The 20,333-nt window shown below is 38.7% G+C and overlaps 1 protein-coding gene across 3 annotated transcripts in view; it reads left to right on the top strand.

Annotated features, from left to right (window-relative positions):
- The first annotated feature begins 909 nt into the window (after positions 1-909).
- The window catches only part of LOC121872064 (beta-1,4-galactosyltransferase 7-like), a 39,543-nt gene continuing 20,119 nt past the window's right edge, over positions 910-20,333 (top strand). The window contains exons 1-2 of one of the 3 annotated variants that reach the window (XM_042374742.1): positions 910-1,007; positions 5,127-5,238. Coding sequence is in view for 1 of the 3 variants with exons in the window: in XM_042374741.1 (XP_042230675.1) it covers positions 1,184-1,197; positions 5,127-5,238 (126 nt within the window). In the remaining 2 variants the exon portion in view is untranslated. Of the gene's footprint in view, positions 1,198-5,126; positions 5,239-20,333 lie in introns of all 3 variants that reach the window. The other 2 variants (XM_042374741.1, XM_042374743.1) reach the window with 2 other exon arrangements.

The raw sequence follows: 20,333 nt of genomic DNA, 5'->3' as shown, positions 1-20,333 counted from the left end.
TTACATGTTTTGGCATTTATCAATATAATATAAAATCAATGGCGTATTTGGCGTTAAACTAAGTCATTACTAGCACCCTTGATCACTCGCGGCTACGATCCAAGGGTGAAGAGGATAAAGGTAAAAAAGAAAGTACAATGCCATACTTCACCACCGTAATATAGTCAGTCCAGTAGAAAAAATATATATATATATATATATATATATATATATATATATATATATATATATATATATATATATATATATATATATATATATATATATATATATATTTCATGTAGATCCACAATGAAAACGTAGATAAGATAAATCTTGATAAAATCACACAGGAAAAAGGGAAACAGCTAAGGTGCTCCATTGTTTCCCTTTTTCCTGTGTGATTTTATCAATATATATATATACATATATATGTGTGTGTGTGTGTGAAGCAAATGTCAAAATTCATAAAATCTGTAATGAGAAAAAGAATTAAGCTCATTTCCCGTTGGACATGAGCGGTCAATGGTGTATGTGTGCCGGATACTAACTGATAAAGATATGGACAGACTGTACTGGAGCAACAGTGAGGTCTAAAGGGGTCACATTACATTAGCCCGAAGAACAAGTATACATGAGGGTACTCAGCTACAGTACAGTATAAGCAAACCCAGGCTTCACATCTGTCACGCACTGTTGGCAAGTACACTAAGCATGTACTGGCTCTCTGTTGGCAAGCACTGGGTATGCACCGGCCCCTGATTTATCTGAATCCCAGATTAATATTAGCAAAAAAAATTACGAGTGTTTAACGTTAATAATAAATAATATATAAATCATAAGTTTTCAATGATATATGGTTTCAACAAGAAGATATATGTTGAAATATGGCTCGGGGTTTGGAGGTTCGGCAATGGGTTCAGATGTACTAGTAGGTGGATATAAACAAGAGCTCCCTCGCCCTGCTGACAGACACTCCCACGGTTGAGATAAAATAGTCCAACATTTAGGCTGTGGCTTGGTAACTGGTACAGTGATAAGAATATAAGAGTCGCCATATGCACTGAATACATTAGCAGAGTATGATTTGATGAGTCAATAACCATGTAAAGTGGAGGGTGTGAGAGTGGTGGAGGGCGGATGTTAACAAGACTAGGAGTGAGGGGTGATGTGAACAACACATGAGGGAGCTCCACTCACCTGAATGACGTTATACGGGTAATATAAAGCTCCATGTGTGTTAATTTAGGCTCTTGAGTTTTCCTGACAACATTTTGAATGCGGCCGGAGTTTTCATTTTATTAAAAAAAATTAACCTTGGAAGAAAATTAATTTGTAAAGTCATCCTACAAATTCACAATGGCTTAGCAACTTTAGCATGTACAACACATAGTGTAAGTATACAAGACTTTAATAAAAACTAAGTCGATTTAACTAGCAACCTACTGTATGGTAGGACATTTGCTAAAGGTGGAGCAGGTGGCCCTGGCTGGTCAACACCCCAAGTTGTTTGATTTCATTCTTTTTTTCCACAGATGTTCTTTGAATGATAGTAAGTAATAAACTCGATATGAAAATGCACAGAACCTAATAAAACCTGACCTAATCAACGTAACCAAAGAAACCTACCTAACTTCCTAGCTCGGGGGCCCTGGCATATTAAGCAGAAAGAACTTACCGATACTTAGTAATTTCTGAGAACAGCACTACCACTAGAAGGAGTTGTTTAGTTCATTTTCTCCACAGATATTATTATATTAAGTATTTTATAAGAGGTGACAATATTATGGTATTAGTGGGCCCAAATTAATTTCTTGATTAAAAACAATTTTTTTTTGCTTAGTTCAGACTTTTCTAAGACACTTTTCTTCTATGGCATTTCCGTCGGAATGAATGGTTACCGAAACTATTTAGGATGGAATGGGGCTCACTTATGCAAATTTACCGAGGTGACAACTTTATATTTTATTTATAAGTATTTTTTTTTTAGTTTTTATCTATGATTATAAACCATGTGTACAGCAGTGGGCGGGGCATAAAGGATGAGGGAAATTGCGGGTTAAAACACGGTGTAAAACCGATCATATGACACTAAAGTGATGTCTACGTGCTTTGTACGTGAAGAAATTAATTATTTACTGGGTAAATACTCCCCTGAAAAATCTGTTAAATGATCAGTTTTCACAGTGTTTTGCCTCGCAATTTCTCTTATCCTTTGTACCCTGCCCACTACAGGTGATTTATGATTGTAGATAGAGAAAAACTGAAAAATATATACTTGTATACTTATAATTAAAATCAAAAGTTGTCATATCATTTTTATTACGGTCTGACTAATTACCCAAATGTACCCAAATGTAGCAAAATATAGCCGCAATGAAGTTAAATAATGGTCCTACATGAATAAATCGGACTGCTAATCACTTCTCGACTAGTATTTGGTGTCATAAAGTCACAAAAAATTGGAAAACTTACTTTAATCTGAGTTAATAGATTGCGTGCATGTACCGAGGGAGCGAGTAATTACCCAAATGTACCCAAATGTAGCCGCAATGAAGTTAAATAATGGTCCTACATGAATAAATCGGACTGTGAATCACTTCTCAATTATTATTTGGTGTCATAAAGTCACAAAAAATTGGTAAACTTAATTTAATGAGTTGTGTTGTGTTAGGTTAGGTTAAGTTAAGTTAGGTACATGCACTCTATCTATTAAGTCAGATTAAATTAAGTTTACCAATTTTTTGTGACTTCGTGACACCAAATACTAGTCGAGGTTAGGTTAGGTCATGTTAGGTTAGGTACATGCACTCGATCTATTAACTCAGATTAAATTAAGTTTACCAATTTTTGGTGAGTTCGTGACACCAAATACCAGTCGAGAAGTGATTGGCAGTCCGATTTATTCATGTAGGACCATTATTTGACTTCATTGCGGCTATATTTGGGTACATTTGGGTAATTATTCGCTCCCTTGGTACATGCCCGCGATCTATTAACTCAGATTAAATTACGTTTTCCAATGTTTTTTTGCTTTGTGACACCAAATACTAGTCGAGAAGTGATTGGCAGTCTGATTTATTCATGTAGGACCATTATTTGACTTCATTGCGGCTACATTTGGGTAATTAGTCGGACCCTTTTTATTACTTACTATCATCCTTCTGGTGTTAGCCGTCTGCTCTACTATTACCATAAGTTTACTTAGCTAACAACCTACTTCATTACGTTTCAGTAATGAAGATAAATTATTTTTTAACTCATGAAATTGACACAATGTGTACAAGCAATATGTTTTGTGTATAATTGGAAATTTTCTCCTACTCAGGTAAAGAATGCTGGTGTAGGATATCCCCAGTGTTCTTGACAGTCTTGGCCAGGGATATTTTAAAGGCAGTGGATATTTTGCCATGACCGGCAAAGTTCCTACTAATGCTATTTTACCGTAATTGCACTCTGCTCTGATCAGTTAGTCGTCCATTACCGGCAAGCAATGTGAGAATGATATGTGACCGTGACTCTGGCAGCATTTGGCATTTATTTCTGCCAGTTAGTCAGAAAACTATGGTAATGGATGACTATCCCATCAGAGTAGAGCGCACTCACGGTAAAATAGCGTTAGTAAGAACTTTGCTGGTTCCAGCAAAATATCCTCTGCCTATTTTAAAGCCCAGAATTATTCATCCTTTCATAATGATTTGGAAATTGTTTAGCAAGGAAACTATTAAGAAGAATAGGTTTTTCTTGTGTATTTTGTGGTGTCTTAATGGAATCTGACCTTTATTTCCATTGGAAATGAGCTGCTTTGGGGATATGACACCCCTCCCCCTCTACCAACAATTTTGTTCACACAAAGGGGGAAGGGCTTTGACGTAGAGGAAAATTCTGGGGTAAAAATACAAAAAACTGACCAAACCAACCAAAACCTAACCTAATCAAAACTATCTTAACCAAAACTTAGCCAAAACTAACCTAACCTTACCTTAATTATCAGATACTGAAGGATAAATTGATATTGCTCGAAGGTACTTGGTTCAACTAAGTGCTCTTAAGTGCAGAAGCCACAGTGGGGAGATTTTTGTCTTGGCGAGTTTCCGTCATTTAGTATAAAACTATAAGGGTTTTTATCTTCAAGATAGTAACAGTCTGAACTGCATTTTACACATCTTGCAGAAGTTGCCAGAATACCATGAGCCTTAAAAATTTCAATAGCAGCGGATTCATTTTCAAAGACACAACGAATGGTTTACCAAGCTGACGAAGAACACCTGCTGCAAAATGAATCCATCTTGTGACTAGCCAAGCATCTCTATATAAATATCAATATTGTATAGTTTTGGGGTAGACAATTTCCGAATCTTAACCCATGCTTCTTCTGGTAAACTGGTCCATAGGTCTACCATCCTGTGCCTAAAAAACTCTTACATTCATAATGCAGAATGACTTAGTGAGCTTGAAACTAAACTGGACATTTGCTTGTAATAAAATAAGTACAATTATACAGTACTGTACATTTAGGAAACAGGTAAATGAATTGAAAATTTATAAGTAAAGTTTATGTTCATTTGCATTACCTTATTAATTATATCTTGACTTGATTATGGAGAAGAAGTGTCATAATGAAGAATGTATTGCAACACTGTCTACGATCTTTCAAGTTTGTAAATTATTTATGGAATGGCAAATACTGATACTGTATCCCACTTCCCCCACAGCTGTGCAGCCAACAGATTAAAACAAACCCTCATTGAGCATTGTATGAGTTTATCAGACATGTATCACTGAGCACTAAGGATTATCCAGGTTTTCTTATTTCTGCAATACTCAGTGGTTCAGTCCTACTGAAATTGGACATTCATTGAAGGTCCATTTTTATTCTCTAGTTGCCTAGTGTAGGAATACTGTACAGTATAGTATTGTACTTGCTACTCCAGAAGTGATTTCCAGACTCGCTCAGTCAAAACTTGCAGGTAATTTAGTGATATTCTACAGTGCTTTTTATTTTTTACTCTGAGACACTTCTATATTAATTTATTAAGTTGAGAAAGTTTTATTAAGCACATGCAGTTAACCTGGAACTTCACGAAACTGTGGTTGAATAAATACAAACTTGCAGGTACATGTAATATCAATTACTGTACTTTCAGGGAGGATGACCCTAATATAAGGAAGTGTATACGACATGGACCTGTGGCCCACTCGAGGAGGAATGTCTACCCACCCTCTGCTAATACCCCCAAAATTTCAAATAATATAAAGGTATGTGGTGATAGAGAAGTTAGTTGTGAAAATCCTATTTCTTTTTATCAGATACAACATTTAGTCATGCCTCATATATATGCTCTATGGACGGGCGTTCCTAGAGTATTTGGCACCCGGGGCAGACCTATCCACTGGCACCCCCTTCCTTCCAGAGATGAATAAATAAACAGTAAAAGTAAAATACACAATGGTCCCTAGAGTACTGGGCACCCAGGGCAGGGCATTCCTTTGCCCCCTTACTCTTCCTCTACTGAGACGAATAATAAAGAAAAAAATAATACAGTTGAGTCTGGATTTACGCGGTTTTCGTTTACGCGTTTGGTCATTTACGCGGTGCTTTGCCAGAAGAGGGATGCTTGATTTACGCGGTAAATTTGGTCATTTACGCGGAGAGCAGCTGGCGGTCCTGCTGCCCTGCGCCATTTTTGGATTCAAACCTCCCGCCATGTTGGGTAAGCAGCACGAGTAGGTTGCGCAGTGTATGTCTCTGTTGCATTATTTGTGACGTCATATGACGTATCGGACTGTGATTGGGCCACGCATCCTTACCTCCCTCCGCCACTAGCTGTGATTGGTTTAATGTAATATGACGTGCCCTGCTGCGGGAGGGATGAAGCCGCTGACCTAGCCGCGTCAGTTACGATCCTCCCAGTCACCCCGTGTATACGGTGTTCTATTGTTCCGATAATCTCGTAAGAATGGCTTCCACTGGACCTTGCATTACCTGGACCCAGCCGCCCTAAGCCAAAGAAGATACGACGTGCCCTAAGTTACGAGGTGAAGTACAAGATAATACAAGAGTTAGAAAAAGGAACAAGACAGGTTGATCTTGCGCGCCAGCATGGTGTTAACGAATCTACGATCCGTACAATCAAGAAGGATGCAGCCAAGATAAAAGAACACATGAACATCACAAAGTCTGCAGGTGCTTCAATGGTGAAGTACTGCCAGAACAAGGTGCTTCTCAAGACGGAGAGTTTACTTGTGAGCTACATGATTCGTCAGGCACGACGGAGCATGGCGGTGGACACGCAGTCGGTTTAAGAGTACGCACGTGAACTGTACGTAGCAGTGGCACGTAAGATGGGAATTGCAGAGCCCAAATCCTTCACTGCTTCCTCTGGGTGGCTGCAAGGGTTTAAGAAGAGGAACAAGATCACCAACATTAACATTGGTGGTGAAGGAGCGAATGCTGACCGTGTTGCAGCTAGTGATTTTCCTCCGTTCTTACGTGACGTTATGGAGGAAGGACAGTACACCGACAACCAGGTGTTCAACATGGATAAATCCGGTCTGTTTTGGAAAAAGCTACCTTCCAAGACCTTCGTTGTCAAGTCTGCCAGCAAGTGTCGGGGCCGGAAGTTGCAGGAGCAGCGCATCACCGTTTTGTTTACCACCAATGCCTCCGGTACCTGTAAACTCAAGTTATCGGTGATCCACACAGCCCGCAAGTCGCACGCCTACAAGAACATGGACATGACCAAGCTAAATGTCCACTGGCTAACCGCACGTAAGGCGTGGATGTTCTCTGCTCTGTCCCTCTCCTGGTTTGACGACTGTTTCGTTCCCGACGTCAAGAAATTCTGCGAGCAACAGAATGTTCCAGTCAACATTTTGTTGCTCCTTGACAACGTACCAGGACACTCGCCCCTACTGTTGGATCGTCACCCCAACGTAAAAGTAGTCTTCCTTCCTCCCAACACTACGTCGTTAATCCAGCCCATGGACCAGGAGCTGATATACAACGTTAAGGCTGCATTCCCTGCAAAGAAGTTTAAGCTCCTGAACAACTGTACCAACACCAAGGATGAGTTGCGTAACCTGGGTAACATCGATAGCGAGAGCGACGAGGACGAGGAACAAGAGTTGGCGGATCAAGAAGTTCGCGTCAAACAGTTTTGGAAGAAATTTAGCGTCAAGAAAGCTGTTGACTTCTTGGTGGAGGCATGGGATCAACTGTCTGTAGCAACGATTCGTCACGCATGGCGGCATGTGTTGTAAGGTATCCCAGGTGGGAGGCAGAGTCAACCTGTGACTGGTGAGGTTCAGTCTGTTGCAGTGGCAGTGGACCTTGCAAGAGAAGCTGCGCAGAGTGTTACAGCTGCAGGCTTCTCCGAGACCATCAACGACGACATTGTGGAGGTGATAAGGGATCCTGAGGTGACTGCCGACAAGATGTTAGAAGACGACGATGTCAGTGAAGAGGCAGGTGGTGCGTCATCCCAAGAAGAACACAAGTTAACGCATGGTAATGTTAAGGATGCCATCGAGTGTGTAGAGAAACTGAAGCTCATCCTTTCCAACGACCCTGACGATAACCGCTATGAAGTCTTCACTACCCAGCTGTTGCAGACTATGGAGCCGTACATCAAGGTGTATCACGACAACATCACCACTAGCCGTCAGCGTAACATCACGGACCTCTTCGCCCCCAACCCACCACAGCCAGCCCAAGCCAGTGATGGTGACTGAGGGATTTGTCAGGGAGGCCCTGACAACTGTGGTGGATGGTGATGGTGATTCACCTGAGGGCCAGTAGCCTGCCCTCTGCCTTGGAACCAGCCGCCATTCCCGTACGCCGACCCATCTCTTCTACTAACGTAAGTGTTAAACCTAACCTTACCTTGATTTTTTCTAACCTAACCTAAGGTAAGTGTTAAACCTTGATTTTTCTTTTACCTGGCACAGTATATTATTCTCTTATCGATATTTCTCTTCTATATTATGTGTGTGTGTGTGTGTGTGTGTGCATACCATCATAAAGTTAAGATACTATTTTTATTACAATGTAGGTATTGTGTCTGAAAAAGTGGAGCTTGGGGGTGAGCCCAGTCTCTATTTCAATTAATCCCATATGTTCTGTTATTTCATTTACGCATTCCTTGTTTTGCGCGGTACAGCGCGGGTTCAATTGACCGCGTAAATGAAGGCCCAACTGTAATACTTTTAAGGAATTTTGGATTATACATAGTAAATATTATAAATGTTTTAGTTTCCTTCTATTAATATGGAAAATTATATTTTTTTTTACTAAAGTATAATGTAGCCTACATCAAGTGTAATATTCGTAAATAAAAAGCAGGTTTGTAAATGCGGATGATATTTAGGAAATCTACAGTATATATAAACAAATGTATTTCCTAATTTCAACAAAATTTACACGATACAACAAAGCACATACAAGTAATTCAAATATACAAAGAACAGAAACCATACTATAACAAACAGATTCTACGACGGATATTCCTATAACGAACGGTTTTACCTATAAAATTGAGAATGCTATAACGAACGCAACTCCTACAACGAACGCGGATGAATACGGGACTATTTCGTCTCGTGCATGAATATTGTTGTACCACGGCTCACAACAAGAGCGTCAGGCGCCATCTTTGTCTCATTGTGTAGCCGGTGCACCACTGAACTTGTTGAAATTTCGTCTTTTGATGTGGAAATTCGTGTTATTTTTATAATTATTTTGTTATACAAGTGTACAATTGTAACAATGAATCGTCCAAAGCGAGTGAGAAAGCTAATAACCCTTGAAACTAAGAAAGAAATCATAAAGAAACGTGAGAATGGAACAAGCATTGCGAAACTTAGTGATGAATATGGGATGGCTAAATCGACTATATGTACGATTTTGAAGAATAAAGAGGAGTTAAAACCTGTGCAAGTGGCTAAGGGAATCTCTAGACTTAGCAAAGCAAGGTGTAATGTGATTGAAGAGATGGAAAATTTACTCTTAGTATGGATAAAGGAGAAAGAAATGGCAGGTGATAGTATGAGTGAAGCTATAATTTGTGAGAAGGCCAAACAATTATTTGAGGACCTTAAAGCCAAGACTCCTAGTGGAAGTGATAGTGCTGCGCCAGTGTTTGGGGGTACCAAGGGGTGGTTTACTGGTTTCAGAAGAAGAAATAAGTTACACAGTGTTGTGAGACATGGTGAAGCTGCTAGTGCAGATAAGGAAGCAGCTAGGGAACACCATGACATTTTTTAAATGTGATTAAAGAGGGAGGCTTTGTTTCTCAGCAGGTATTTAACTGTGATGAAACTGGACTATTTTGGAAAAAATGCCTCGCCGTACATACATTACAAGGGAGGAAATTCTGTCCCTGGCCATAAGCAGATGAAAGACAGGCTTATCCTCCTTTTTGCTAATGCTTCCGGTGACTGCAAGATAAAACCCCAGAGCTTTCAAAAACATTAGGAAGAACCGCCTTGGTGTTATGTGGCGGTCAAACCCAAAGGCTTGGGTGACCAGGAGTCTTTTCTCTGAGTGGGTGACTGAGGTGTTTGGACCCAGTGTTCGGGAATACCTCAGGGAGAATAATCTTCCACTGAAAGCTCTATTGGTGATGGACAATGCACCAGCCCACCCTCCTAATTTGATGGTTGAACTGCCAGAGGAGTTCAACTTCATCACTGTGCACTTCTTGCCACCCAACACAACACCTCTCATCCAGCCCATGGATCAACAGGTAATTTCAAACTTTAAGAAGCTGTACACAAAGGCACTGTTTAGAAAATGTTTTGCAGCCATTTCTTCCAGTGATGTTAGTTTGAAGGAGTTTTGGAAGAGTCACTTCAATAGAGCAGTCGCAGTGTTTTTAATTGTGTCAGCCTGGAAAGAGGTTTCTATGTGTCTTTGTGCTGCTTGGAGGCCATTGTGGCCTGAATGTGTGCTTCAAAGAGACTTTGAAGGCTTTGAAGAGTTAAGAGGAAGAGGCTGTTGTACATGAAATTGTGTGTCTGGGCAATTCCATGGGCCTGGAAGTGGATGATGATGATGTTGAGGAGTTGGTGGATGAGCACAGTAAGGAGCTGTCCACTGATGAGCTGCTTGAGCTTCACAAAGAAGAGAACGAGACACTGAAGCAGAACTTAGCTTCTGAGGAGTCAGGGGAGGAGGAGGACAAGGAGGAAAGCCGCATCATTCCAGCCAAAGATCTCAAGGATGTGTTCTGGTGCTGGAGTAAACTGTCTAAGCTTGCGGAGGATTATCATCCTGATGTTGGTGCTGTGGAAAAGGGCATCAATGACTCTGTGACTCTGCCGCCTGTCCTTGCTGAGCTCAGGTGGAGTAGATAAAGTACTGTATTTTATACATTTTCCACAGAAATTTTTCAGTGTTAAGTGGTTGTATTTGGGGGCCTGGGACGGATTAATCCTATAATGAATGAATGCTGTATGAACGAGGTTCTAGAACTAATTAGATTCGTTATAGCATACCCCACTATAACTACAAGTTACACATTAAATAAAGTATTACACAATGAGAAGGGCACAGCCTTCTTCAACTCACTTTTATCAGAAACTTGACCAATAGCACTAGATTGTTCTAAAAACAAAGGAAACCACAAGATACAAGCGGTATACTTTCATCTAACGCAAGAAAATATATATACAGTGGTCCCTCGGTTAACGAACTCAATCCGTTCCAGAAGGTCGTTTAGATTAACCGAAACGTTCGTTAACCGAAACCATTGTTTCAATGGGTTTTAGTGCATCAATTGGTTCCAGCTCACGAAAATTTCCTAAATTCAACAAAAATGGTAGAAAAGTTCACTTACTTTGAGGTGTGTATGTAGAAGGCTCCTGGATGATGATGATGATGATGATTTAGAATGGGGGTGGAGGAGAAGGAAGAAGAGATAATAAGAGAAGTCACCCCATGGTGCCATTTCACCCATAAAATTTTAGCTCTCTGGTTTAATTCAAGATTATTTTTAAATCAACGCTGCACTGCATTATATATTGTCAATATATAAAATATATTTCAAAATGACCAATAATTTGCTTGAAACACAGAAAAAGCTTTAGTTGAAGAGAGGTCTCGCCAAGATGTTACCCAGTGAAAAAGAGAGACTAACGCCTGTTTGCAAGAGGCTGGATGTCATGATTAAACTAGTCACTACTTTTCAGTTATGTTCAATAATTGTTAAAATGACTAAAAATTGAATATTAAACTTTTAAATTATTGAATAGTAAACTTTGTTATTTACAAAAATAGTGAAGAATTTAAGCCCAGAACCGAATTAATGTAGTTGGACTGATACTAAAGCTGGTTGCCCGGTCAGTGCAAGCAAAAGAGGTTTGTAAGAATTCGCATGTAATTTTTTTTTTATCGCAATTAATGAATCCTCAAAGGCAGTTCGTTAATCAAAATCATAACCGAGGTGTTCGTTAAAACGAGGGTCACTGTATGTATATTAAGTTTTACAGTCTCATGTCGGGATTTAGCCTTCAGCAACTTAATATTTCATTTCAAAAGTTATCTTTCGGCACATTAATTTTAGAGAAATCATAGCTAGGCTGTTCAGTCTTGCCTTGAGTCATGCTAGAATGAAGATAATTTTGATGAGTTTCAGAGTGAAACTTTTCTATCATGATGCAACACACACATATTGTTAAAAAAGAATCTCAGGTACAATGACAAGTTTGGCATGTCACAAAGTCATTTGACAATAAACTTCACGAACTGCAAGACTGTCCATTTTATTTGCTTCTTCAGGTGTGATTTTAGCCTCCATTTCTGAAGTCACATAATTTCTACCATGACATCCTCATCAGAAATTTCATTAAAAATCTTGGTCATGCTTGAATTTGAAATACTCGAAGTTGTTCTTCTTTGCAGAAAGCAAGTAGTCGTGAATAACTGCAAATATATATCCTGCCTGAATCAGCATCCAATTTCTAGACTAAATCAATCTAAACATTCAAACATTGATCTCATTTTTGCATTGTCAGTTCAGCATCCCTAGCCATTCTCCTGGCATCATTTTCTTTACGCCTTTATCCTCCTCTTGTTTCCACGGAGATGCCCATTTCTTCACATTGGTGCATATTGAATCGCTTCCACAATTCTCATTCCGCTGACCTCAAGACACAATTTCAAACCAATGAGCTTTTCAGTGCACTTTTCAAGACTTATTCTTCTGTTTGAAAAATACTTCTGTGTGAGATTCACTTCTTCCAGTACATTACACCAAAAAGAAAGATAACCCCAAAAGGGTAGAAGGCGGGCTGGGGAGAGCAGTTATGCATTCGATTAATTTATACGTTTCGTGAATTTGAAATGAGATAGATGAAATTAAATTGAAATTAAAATATTCCATTGATAACTCGAAAACAGAGGGGAGATATTTATGTACCTCATTGTCACCCGACAGACCTCTAGCACCACTGTCTATGGAACTCCCTTAGTACTGTATGCTGTATTTCTGTCTGTAATGATCTTTTCAGTTTAAAAACAACAATAGAACTTAATACTGGTACTCCTTGACTTACGACCACCCGGATATATGACCGCCTCAGTCGTACCAAAATTTTTTCAAATTACGTATTTTTGAGTTCCGACGTTAGTGATTGCGCTGTATGACAAAATTTTTGTCTGTAATTCCCTTTAAATGACTGGCAAGCTTAAAAGTGAGAGTTTTGTGGTGCTGAGAAGAAAAAGAGACACCCAATTTAGATTTTCTATGTATTATTTTCCCATTTTCGACTTACGACCTGGAATTGGGGGCCCATAACCCTGTCGTAAGTCGGAGACTGCCTGTATACTATAAGTAGTTATAGTAGTGACACCCAAGTAATATACTATAAGTAGGTATAGTAGTGACATCCAAGTAATATACTATAAGTAGGTGTAGTAGTGACACCCAAGTCTTGAATTATTCTGTAAGGACAAATACCTTGTATGCTACGTTCTTCAGACATTCATATTTTCTCTTTCAGTGACTGCCTTGAAAGGATTCTCAGAGATAGACTGCACCTGTATTTCACTGATATATTTGTTCCAATTTTCATTGTGTATTATTTGAGGAATTGCGTTTAGCAAGGGCATAAGTGCCAAGCTGACGTTTTGTGATATCAGTAATTTTCGCGTATTTGTAGCCCTGTGCGGACTCAGGGAAATTATTTTCAAGTCTAGCTTTCACAGGTTTCGAGTAAGTTATGAATGTAAGAGGTGTACTAATTGACAGAGAAAATAAGGAAGCCCTTATTTCAAATTCACACATTTAGCACTTACACCCCTGCTTTAGGTGATGCCTCATTTATAGAAATTTCTTTTCTTTTCTGTACTGGAATATGTTTCTTGACCATAAAACTGATCTATCAGGAAATGATAGAAAATTAAGAACAGTCCATATTTTCAGAACCGCATTATTTTTAAGGTTTCACTCAGGTCACTCCTTTCCACCTAGGATCTAGGGTAGTGAAACCAAATCTCCTGTTGGCCATAGTTTATTTGCTCATATTTTGGGAACTATACAGTACAGTATTCCATGTATGATATCACAAGTTCTAGCACAAAAATTTTGACACATGGTCTGTGTAAAAGAAAGTTTGTTTATTAAGTGCCAAGGCTTTTGGTTTGCTCTAGTTCTTGCTCTTGAGATGCATTGTCTGAATAACAGGTCTTCAGATATTAAAACTCTAAAAGTCACATTTCTTCCTTAGTTCACTTGATTTTCTCCCGTTGATCTGCACTTTCATTTGTATTGCATGTAAAATTTCTTACCTTATCAGCTGTTCTTGGAATATAAATCTATTTATATTCACTGATGGGCTTTTCAATTTTTCATTTCATGATACATTTGTTTCATTTGCAAACGTTTAGACCAGTGGTTCTTAACCTGGGGGGGCGTCAGTAATTTCCAGGGGGGGCGCAAGCCCTAGGGAAAAAGTAGGAATTTCTCTAATTATAATTATAGTTTTTATTCTCTTAACAAGAGCGTGAGCTAATATTCAGAAGTTTATGAAAAAATGCAAAAGTATCGCCTTATAACTTTAGTTTTCTATAGGCTACTTTTTTGACTTGGGGCTTACCATTTTCTGTACTTATTGATCCCCCTCCCTATCCCTCAAAACCCATGGGGGGGGGGGGGGTTAACTCGTCCTGGACCTGTATACTACTCGTTGGTAACTGGTGAGCCCCATTCTCTCCCAGTCTTCTGCACACGTCCTTGGCAATAATTCCTCTTCTCTCACATTTATTCAGTTAAGGCTGTTGAGGTATGTTTTATCCCAGTTGTTATATTTACCTAAAAATAGTAAGCAGCCATAAGTTTATTGGTGAATTGTGAACCCGCATGTGTTGCTCTGTTTGTTATTCGCAAGTTTTGAATTCCGTTTGTATTTTATCAGAAGTTGGTGGTGCTTAAAATCATGTGGTGGTAACAGGTGGTTATGGTAAAGCTGTATTTATGATGATATTGATTTGTTTCTTAATAATCATGTGTTTATGATCATGATGTGTTTACTATAATGTTGTGGTGTTTGTTAATATTTACTTAATAATTATATGGTGGTGTTTATGATCATGTACTGTAGTGGTGCTTATGATCATGTTGTGATCATTGATGTTTGTTAATAATCATGTGGTGTTTATGATCATGTGATGTTTGTTAATGATATGGTGGTGTTTATGATCGTGTATGATTGTAGTCACTTGTAGTGTTTACGAACTTTACGATCATATGTTTGTTATTGATCATGTGGTTGTGATTATCATGATGTTGTGGTGTTCATGAGCACGTGGTGATGTTTATCTTACCTTACACGTGCCTTATGTTTTGTTCACAGATTTGTGTTGTCCACTGCACATCAAATAATTCACAATGAGTGCAAAGAAGCGGAAGTATCTTGACGAATATATTCGATTTGGATTCGTGTCTCTCCATAAGGGTGACACAGAGGTCCCCCAGTGTGTGATATGTTACAAGACTCTGAGCAATGATGGAATGCGGCCCTCACACTTGGAATGCCACTTGAGGACAACACATCCTGCTCTAGCTGACAAGCCCAAGGCATTCTTTGAAACAAAAAGACACTCCTTGAAGCACGTTTAGTTGGACGGCAGTGGGGCATTTCGGCAACAAACTTCAAAGTTTGTTGAGGCTTCCTATGGGATCGCCATGTTGATTGCAAAGAGCAAGAAGAGCCATAACATCGGAGAGCTTCTCATAAAACCAAGCATACTCCGTGCAGCAGAACTCATTCTGGGGAAAGATAGTGCAAACAAGCTTTCCCAAATTTCACGATCAAACGATACAGTCAAGGGAAGGATCGATGAATTGTCTCAAGACATCAAAGATCAAATTCTCGACCAAGTAAGAGATTCTCCTGTCTTTGCCATCCAGTGTGACGAAACGACTGACATCGCTCAGTGTTCTCAGCTACTGATGTATGCTTTCGTGTCAGGCAACAGTGTAAAAGAGGAAATGCTGTTCTGTCACCCCATGGAAAGTTGTACAACAGCAGCAGCTATTTTTCATGATGTATCAAACTTCTTTCAGGAAAACCAACTTTCGTGGGACTTGCTGGTAGGGGTGTGCACTGATGGAGCTCCAGCCATGCTTGGTCTGCAGTCTGGATTCATTACAATGGTGAAAGAAAAAAATCCGTCTATTGTAGGTACACACTGCATACTTCATCGTGAATCCTTAGTATCCAGAACTTTACCTGCTGAAATGAGGGATGTCCTGAACGTGGCTATCAAGGTAGTCAACTTTATCAAAGCTGGAACCTTAAACAGTCGTCTCTTCAAACTGCTGTGTAAGGATATGGAATCTGAACATGAAACCTTGCTTTTTCACACGAACGTACGATGGCCATCAAAGGGGAACATGCTTGGACGGCTTTATGAACTACGAGAAGAAGTAGCAATATTTCTTGATTCGAAGCAGAAGGCAGATCTCCATGACAAGTTCCAGTCTGAAGGCTTTCAGCTATCTCTAGCTTACCTGGTGGACATCTTCGAAGCGTTGAATGCTCTCAACCTTAAACTACAAGAGAAAAACATCAACATCATCATGCACCACAACACCATTCGAACCTTCATGGCCAAACTCAACCTCTGGAAGTGTCGAATTCAGCAGGGTAATACAGCCAGTTTTTGTAACTTGGATTCTGCTCTCATTCACGGTATCCTTGATTCTGAGTTAAAGAAACAAATAATCACTCCTCTAACTGACTTGAAAACAGAATTCATCAGATACTTCCCAGAGATAGATGAGAAGCATGAAGCCTGGAAATTCATCAGGAACCCATTTCAATGTGAAGTAGCTGATGTTTCGGATGAATTGCAGGAGGAGTTTCTTGAGTTGAAGTCAACTCCACAGCTAAGGAAGACTTCAAAGAACTGGATCTTGAGACGTTCTGGGTCAAGTACCTTCCTGTTTACCCTCTGATCTCACATCAGGCTCTTTGGATTCTAACTATGTTCAGATCCACGTATCTTTGTGAAGCTGCATTTTCCACGTTCGTTGCTGTCAAGACCAAGTACAGAAACAGGCTGAACGTTGAAGGGGATTTACGTTGTGCACTCACTGGCATTCAACCACGCATTCAAGATCTAGTAGCTAAGAAGCAGTGTCAAGTATCTCACTAATTTATACTCAATAAAAAGACTAAAAACACAATATTTTTCATTTTTCTTTAAAATCTGGGAGGGAATTTTATTCATAGATGCAAGGGGGGCGTGGAGGGATGGACCAATTCCTAGAGGGGGCGTGGTAGTAAAAAGGTTAAGAACCACTGGTTTAGACTATTCGATGATGTTTTACTTATATAGAGACCTTCACTCAGGTACTTATTGTGCCAAGAAAAGTTAGTACAGAGTACTGTACTGGTGATCAGGTTGAGTTAGTGTGAGAGATGAGGTATCGGGGAGTGGAGTTTACCCTACAGATGTTAGCTTTTGTTGACTATTTTATGATGCTCGTGTGTTGTGCGGTCTTTCATCTGTTTACAGGAAGTGCCACTTGTTGGATGGACAGTTATATGCTGTCACCTGTTTTTTGTTACAATATAATCTTTATTATTTTATTACTTGTAAAAGGTTTTAGCAACTTGTTCCAATCAGTGTAAATAAAAGTGTAGTACAGTAAAGCTGACTTTAGTGGTAGGTGTACACTACATAGAAAAATTCTGAACCTCATTACTGTACTGTAGAAATGAGAACGGCAGGTTGATATTTGTTCCAGATTGTATAGAACAATTAAACACCTGTACACTGTGGTACCTATCATTATATTTTCTTCACACATGTAATTTAATTAAGTTAAGTTGTTCTAGTTTAGTAGTATATTAGATTACTGCACTGTACAGTATATTGTTATCTTTTGCATATACAGGGGGTCCCTGGGTTACAAACGGGTTCTGTTCCTGCGGACGTTCGTAAGTTGTCTTTGTACGTAAGTTGGAATACATGCTACAGGTTGACAACCCTGTATCCGAAAACCGAAAAGCTCTGAAAACCGAAAGTTTTTTTGTGGGGCAATTTTTTTTTTTTTTTTTTTTTTTTAAGCGGATTAGCCCACCGGGCATGATCACTGACCCACATCAGGGCCTGAGGGCGAAAATGTAATAGTAATAATTATAATAAGAATTATTCATGGTACAGGTTTGTACCTCTCTAGTCCGGCATTCTGTGGTCCGGAACGATTTTAGTTTGTCCAATAGGTAGATAGGCAGTTTTTTTTTTTTTTTTTTACTTATCTGAATTATTATTATTATTACAGGAGTATTAAATTTTTGCCCCTCAGGCCCCAATGTGGGTCAGTGACCTATGCCCGGGTGGGCTAATCCCCTTAAAAAAAAAAAAAAGCCGCGGGAAATTAAGGTTTGTTTACATCCGGCAGTTCGGCTGCTCTCTCTCTCTCTCTGCTTGTCTATACAGAGTACAACATTTAACCCTTCAATATATATGAGCAGTAAATAAGTGTTGCTTTCATATTCTTATGTAGAGTAATGACGATATGTTTTCACATGTGCGCACTTACATACGCGCAGTCTCACTTTTTTTTTTACCATTAATGGTTAGCTACTTATATTGTTCCATTTATTAACATTAAATAACATTACAGGTACAGGTTGTACCTCTCTAGTCCGGCATTCTGTGGTCCGGAAACTCCTGTGGTCCGGAACGATTTTAGTTTGTCCAATAGGTAGATAGGCAGCTTTTTTTACTTATCTGAATTATTATTATTATTACAGGAGTATTAAATTTTTGCCCCTCAGGCCCCAATGTGGGTCAGTGACCTATGCCCGGGTGGGCTAATCCCCTTAAAAAAAAAAAAGCCGCGGGAAATTAAGGTTTGTTTACATCCGGCAGTTCGGCTGCTCTCTCTCTCTCTCTCTGCTTGTCTATACAGAGTACAACATTTAACCCTTCAATATATATGAGCAGTAAATAAGTGTTGCTTTCATATTCTTATGTAGAGTAATGACGATATATTTTCACATGTGCGCACTTACATACGAGCAGTCTCACTTTTTTTTTACCATTAATGGTTAGCTACTTATATTGTTCCATTTATTAACATTAAATAACATTACAGGTACTTCAAGCAACCATATTAATTTTTTTACATTAATTTTACTACAGCTAAACTCAGGGTCTTATTTTCTTCAGTTTTATATGTAGAACCAATCAGTCACTGGTTTCGTAAGCTTTAACATAAACAATGCCGGCAGCCGTCTCGTCTCCTCTAATATTCCACGTATTATTAATAAATTGTATTGTTAATTTTGCACACACGTACATTAATTCAATAAAAACAAATTCAGAAACATTAATTAAAATATATATGAACAGTAAATAAGTGTTGCTTTCATATTCTTATGTAAAGTAATGATGATATGTTTTCACGTGTGCGCATGCGCACTTACATATGCGATCTCTCTTTTTCTTTACCATTATCGTTAGCTACTTCTATTGTTCCATTTATTAACATTAAATAACATTACTTAAAACAACCATATTAATTTTACTACAGCTACAACCAAGGTCTTATTTTCTTCAGTTTTATATGTAGAACCAGTCAGTCACTGGTTTTGTAATCAACGAAAACAATGCTGTGTCATTTCCTCGTGTGTTTTAATATTCTACGTATTATTAATGAATTGTATTGCTCATTTTGCACACATAACATTAATTCAATAAAAAAGACATTCAGTAATAAACAATAATGAATCTTTTGTACATAAGAGAAATGACGCTGTTTACACGATTATGCACGTCGTCTGCACGTTGGCGGGCCGTTCAAACCCGTCGAAATTCAAGTTTCCGCCGTCAAAATTTTTATTTATTTATTATTTTGTGTGTTCCAATAAAATACGTTAAGAATTAAAAACTCGCGAAATTTGAGAAGCTACTATACGACATTTAACCCTTCAATATGTCTTCAAAGAGACCATGATGCAGAGAAAGTGGTGCTAGTGCTTCCAGGCATAAACACAAGTCACTATCTATCCAGGAAAAGGGTGAATTTCCATGGTCCGGCAATTTCCATGGTCCGGCACCGGTCAGGTCCCGAGGTTGCCGGACTAGAGAGGTGCAACCTGTACTTCAAGCAACCATATTCATTTTTTACATTAATTTTACTACAGCTAAATTCAGGGTCTTATTTTCTTCAGTTTTATATGTAGAACCAATCAGTCACTGGTTTCGTAAGCTTTAACATAAACAATGCCGGCAGCGGTCTCGTCTCCTCTAATATTCCACGTATTATTAATAAATTGTATTGTTAATTTTGCACACACGTACATTAATTCAATAAAAACAAATTCAGAAACATTAATTAAAATATATATGAACAGTAAATAAGTGTTGCTTTCATATTCTTATGTAAAGTAATGACGATATGTTTTCACGTGTGCGCATGCGCACTTACATATGCGATCTCTCTTTTTCTTTACCATTATCGTTAGCTACTTCTATTGTTCCATTTATTAACATTAAATAACATTACTTAAAACAACCATATTAATTTTACTACAGCTACAACCAAGGTCTTATTTTCTTCAGTTTTATATGTAGAACCAGTCAGTCACTGGTTTTGTAATCAACGAAAACAATGCTGTGTCATTTCCTCGTGTGTTTTAATATTCTACGTATTATTAATGAATTGTATTGCTCATTTTGCACACATAAACATTAATTCAATAAAAAAGACATTCAGTAATAAACAATAATGAATCTTTTGTACATAAGAGAAATGACGCTGTTTACACGATTATGCACGTCGTCTGCACGTTGGCGGGCCGTTCAAACCCGTCGAAATTCAAGTTTCCGCCGTCAA

The sequence above is a fragment of the Homarus americanus genome, unplaced genomic scaffold (assembly GCF_018991925.1).
Source record: "Homarus americanus isolate GMGI-L3 unplaced genomic scaffold, GMGI_Hamer_2.0 scaffold51476, whole genome shotgun sequence".
NCBI classification, from domain to species: domain Eukaryota; kingdom Metazoa; phylum Arthropoda; class Malacostraca; order Decapoda; family Nephropidae; genus Homarus; species Homarus americanus.
Note: the sequence above shows the minus strand (reverse complement) of the source record. Positions and strands in the feature narration are given on the sequence as shown.